The 5,000-nt window shown below is 45.7% G+C and overlaps 1 protein-coding gene across 1 annotated transcript in view; it reads left to right on the top strand.

Moving 5' to 3' along the window:
* phex (phosphate regulating endopeptidase homolog, X-linked) overlaps positions 1–5,000 on the top strand; it is a 16,347-nt gene that overhangs the window by 4,519 nt on the left and 6,828 nt on the right. The window contains exons 5-12 of the mRNA XM_012820201.2: positions 340–566; positions 1,718–1,786; positions 2,224–2,340; positions 2,758–2,841; positions 3,138–3,280; positions 3,786–3,879; positions 4,326–4,454; positions 4,879–4,980. Of these exons, the coding sequence (XP_012675655.2) occupies positions 340–566; positions 1,718–1,786; positions 2,224–2,340; positions 2,758–2,841; positions 3,138–3,280; positions 3,786–3,879; positions 4,326–4,454; positions 4,879–4,980 (965 nt within the window). The remainder of the gene's footprint in view (positions 1–339; positions 567–1,717; positions 1,787–2,223; positions 2,341–2,757; positions 2,842–3,137; positions 3,281–3,785; positions 3,880–4,325; positions 4,455–4,878; positions 4,981–5,000) is intronic.

A 5,000-nucleotide genomic window follows, 5' to 3' on the forward strand; every position in this document is an offset into this window, starting at 1 on the left:
CCTTTTCACCCTTTGTTTGACAGGGGGTCAGACTTTAGACGGCCAGCACCAAGAAGTTTATTTCCCATGGGATGGTTTCAATCACAAGAATGTGACTGAAAGCACGAGTGTGGCCAATAAGCATGGGGTTTGGAGTTATTGGGGTCATTTGTCATGTGCCATTCATGGTGCCAACTTTGGTCAGCAGCATGGAACAAAATTTGTCAAGATGTCAGCACCCACTTTTGCACTTCCTGGGCTGAAATTGCTTGCACAGGAAATGGCCGCTGAAATGAATTGGAGTGGTTATCCATCCCTCTCTCCGAGTCTGTATGACGCCTCTGTGCCTTTTCTCTGAAGGGCTTCTGGAGCAGGAGGACGCCAAGCCCCTGCTGAAGGTTCTTAAGCAGCGGGAGTTCCGCTGGCCAGTTCTCGGGGACGCTCTGGGTGCCGGGTGGCAGTGGGAAGAGTCCCAGTTCGACCTGTTGCAGACGCTGGCTGAGATCCGCAAGCAACACAGCAAGTCCGTCCTGGTCCGGTTCTACGTCTCCCCTGACGACAAGAACTCCAACAAGTACATCATTAAGGTGAGCCGACCCATCTCAGACTATTAATTTAATTCAGGTAACACTGCCACAGAATGACACATACATTTATATTTACTCATTCAAAGGGAAAAAAACCCACTGGCAATGACACCGACACTGACATGGTGTTGTTACACTTTGCAGTACCAGGTGGACAGTTATCGCCTCCACTGAATCTGATCATTAGCACCCATCGGCAGGAGAGGCAAGCTCCTCCCCTGATTGTAACACTTAGACTAATGCTGCACACAACTTTCATTTTTCTGTATAAATTCAAGGATCATCCATCCACAGGGATACAAACACGCATGTTGTTTGAGGAGCTTTATATTCATTGTTGTGAGATATTATTTCCAGTTGTCAAAAGTTGTGGGGACGAAATTGGTTATTGCAAGAAGTGGCGGAGACGTGTCAAAATTTCCCATTGAAATGAATGGTGGAATCTTAACTGCCAATTGTTAATGGTCAACAGTAAACTGTCACTGCTGCAGTCTCTTCAGTCTCTCCTTCTCTTTCTGTCTTTCTTCTTATCTATCACACTATCTCTCTATCACACTATCACTCTATCACTCTTATCACTGTCACTGTATCACTCCATCCATCACTGTCAGTCTTTATTACTTTCTCTCTCAAAGACATTATACTGTCTCACTATCACACTACCACTCCATCACTATCACTTATATACATTTATATTAAATGTCCTCTTGTGTTACAACCATTTGCAATGTTTAATGCAGTCTGTGTGCTTGTGTGTGTGTCAGACTTGGGCGTACTCTCCTTTCAGCTTCTTGTGGATCTGCAGAGAAGGCATTATGAGCATGAACATGTAGGGACGTCAAGAATGGCATCACTGTTTAGCTGGAACCAGCCTATGCGATACAGTAATGTGCCTAATAGGCTATGGCTGATTACTAGAGTTGTTAAAGTAAGCCTACCATTAGCATGGCGCTTCAGTACAGGGTTTATTCCTGTTTGCCTCCTCTCTCGACAAAGAGACAAATGTCTGTGTAAATGATTGAATGTAGATCAACAATTAAGTTCTTACGGTAATGTGTCATCTATATATCATATAACATTTAACTAAGATGTGTTGCAAAGCGTTTCACCTGAACCTAACCCTGGCCGAACCCGTGTGTTCTTGTGTGTAGTTTGACCAGGCATCTCTCACCCTGCCCTCCAGAGAAGATTATGTTACCAACACCACAGAAGCACAGAGGGTAGGTCAGCTGCCAGTAAGCCCAACCCCATGGTCATGCTGATTCAGCAGGCTTGGTTAAGGATGCTTGTGTGTTCTGCTAGCTCTCTCTCTCTCTCTCTCTCTCTCTCTCTCTCTCTCTCTCTCTCTCTCTCTTTTCTCTTTATCTCACTCTCTCTCTTCCTCTGTCTCTCTGTGTGTGTGTGTGTGTGTGTGTGTGTGTGTGTGTGTGTGTGTGTGTACATGCGTGCGTGCATTTATGTGTGTGCATGTATGTGTGTGTCTGTATGTATTTGAGTGTCATTGTGTGTTTATGTCTCAATATATGTGTATTACAAATTCTCACACAGTCCTATCAGAGGACCTTGTCCATGTTCTTGACGTTTGGCCTGCGAGCCATGGTTGCGTTATCTCCTCATATGATCTCTCCGTGCTGTCTTGTCCTTGGTGTTTGGGCAGTATCGGGAGGCCCTGCTGAGTCTGATGGTGGACCTGGCTGTCATGCTTGGGGCCGACCAGCAGGCGGCTGAGGCTCAGATGAGGCCGGTGCTGGAGTTTGAGATTAAGGTGGCCCAGGTGAGAGGAACGTTAGATAATCCTACGGTTCTGATAACTGTTATCAGTGAAGCCAATACCGGATGGCACCAGCATCGCTGAAGTCAAAGGTTGCAGAACTATCACCTTGAGGTGCATTGAAAGGGGGTGTCAGAAAGACCGAAATCTTGTAAAGTCTTTCAGCCGTCATTATACTCACCGATGGAGTTTAGAGGAAAACAATCATCACAGAAAAACATTGTATGGCTTTGAAAAAGTATTTAAATGTTTTTAAACTAGAAAACAATGAGAAAATAGACTGTAGCTATATCATGTTGCCAGTACTCTTCACATTCAACACTTCACAACAGTGAGTGCAAAGATATTTTAGACTGTATGGTAATCGGTCAGTGAGAATGCCAAGCTGACGTTGTGTGTTTCTGCTGATTCTTTTCATAGATTATGATCCCCTTTGAGAATCGCACCAGTGAGAACATGTACAACAGATACAGCCTGTCGCGTTGGCAGCGCTCCGTTCCAGAGGTTAGACACTGGCCCAGCTCTCCACATCTGTCATCTGCCCCTGAGTACTCACGTGCACTTGAGCCCCACTACACCGTAACATGCTGAAGTGTGCACTCACTACAGAGATAGTATACTACTATACTAGTTATACTATTCTATAGTATAGCATACTATTAAGTGTAAATTTCACATGAAGTAAAATCAGTCACAGTTTCTCTGGTATGATCATTTTTTTGTCTTGTATCGCACTGCCTCTCTCTCTCTCTCTCTCTATCTCTCTCTCTCAATCTGTCCCTGTCTTTCCCTCCCTGTAGTTTAACTGGATGAATTTCATCAAAGCCTCCATAGACACTAAGCAACACCCAGACCTGGTAATTTCCTCATCAGAGCCAGTTATAGTGCGTGCCCCACAGTACTTCAAAGACCTCTTCAAGCTCATCAACAGCACAAACCCGAGGTAAACACCAGGCTCTGCCATTGATCTCCTGGCCAGAGCCTCACGCTCACACTAACTGCCATTCATCAAAGCTCATTAGACATGGTCGGCCTGTGTGTCTGGACTGTGTCAGTGTCATCTAGCCTGTATCTGGACTTCTCTGTGTGTGTGTGTGTGTGTGTGTGTGTGTGTGCGTGTGCGTGTGCGTGTGTGTGTGCGTGTGCGTGTGCGTGTGCGTGTGCGTGTGCATGTGCATGTGTGTGTGCGTGTGTGCGTGTGTGTGTATATGTGTTTGGACCTGTGTGGGGATTTTTTTTTTGTCAGTGAGTTGTGTGTGTCATATCATGCCTTGTCTGCGTGTATGCGTGCGTGCATGAGCGTGTGTTGGCCTGTCTCTGTCTGTGTCCGTGTGTCTGTCTGTGCATGTGTATCCGGTAGAGCCAGTGATGTATACATTGTATAGCTGTATGTATACATTTCTATAGCTTCCCCACTGCCTTCCTTTAATCCTCTCCCCTGTCTGCAGGACTGTTGTTAACTACGTCATGTGGAGGACGGTTCTCTCCAGGGTCTCCACCCTCAGCAGGAGGTTCCTCTACCGATACCTCGACTTCGAGAGGGTCAGTTCTCCCAGCATCCTTTGGGGCATCTGACTGCCATCCTCAACTATAGTCCGTGTATATCTTGTGAGAGGGACAGACGGTCTGATGCGCGCGCACACACACACACACACACACAAACACAGAGTCACAGACACACTGTACTCCAGAGACAGAGTAACGTTTGGTGCCAAACTATGCTCTGCATAATTCCGTCAACAATCACTTGGCCCATTGTTTTCCTTCAGATGTTTTGCACTCTGATACAATGTCATTTAGCTGTATGACTCACTCACTGCGGCATGTCGTTATGTTAACAATACCACAATCAACTGCAACCACCAATATTACCCATGGAAGTATTTTCCCTCTTTTCCAACTGTATTGTGGTATGCCATGGTTCTTTGAGCCCCTTGGCTCTCCTTACTGGGCCTTTATGAGGGACTTTTTTTGCTTCCTGTCCTTAGGTCATATCAGGGACCACCTCCCTCACCCCTCGCTGGGACAAGTGTGTGAACTATGTGGAAAACACTCTCATTTATGCCACTGGACGACTGTTTGTCGACAAGCACTTCCAAGAAGATAAGAAACATATGGTACATAACACTTCTAAAATGACTGCTGTGTGCAAGGTCCCCCCCCCCCCTCATTCTGGTTCTGCTCCAGATGATCAATGTGTTCTATTCTTGCAAATGAATATTAGCGTATTCAAACTGAACAAACTGGCATGTAAAAATCATATCATTAATGCAGGCTTGGCAGTAACTGATTTGTGGAGAGAAGTGCGTAAAACAAATTGAATTAACTTACATAGGAAATATTCTGGCTCCCTCTAGTGGTTGAACCACATCAGTGCAAAAACTCAGACTTCAGCATCCCAAAAAGCAGGGACAGACCTGTGTCTAATTGGGTGGATCAGGGCCCCAGCCATGCCAGCCACTTGGATTTCAAGTTTGTCAAGCTGTGGTAGGGAACATGAAGGCAGTTACCCTTCTTATGACTGTGACTGTGCCTGTGTAGATGGAGGAGCTGATTGATGGAATCCGCTGGGCCTTCATCGACATGCTGGAGAAGGAAAATGACTGGATGGATGAGACCACCAAAAAGAAAGCTGTAGAAAAGGTTGAAATATTAGTATATCA

This window comes from Clupea harengus, chromosome 17, assembly GCF_900700415.2.
Source record: "Clupea harengus chromosome 17, Ch_v2.0.2, whole genome shotgun sequence".
In the NCBI taxonomy this organism is placed as follows: domain Eukaryota; kingdom Metazoa; phylum Chordata; class Actinopteri; order Clupeiformes; family Clupeidae; genus Clupea; species Clupea harengus.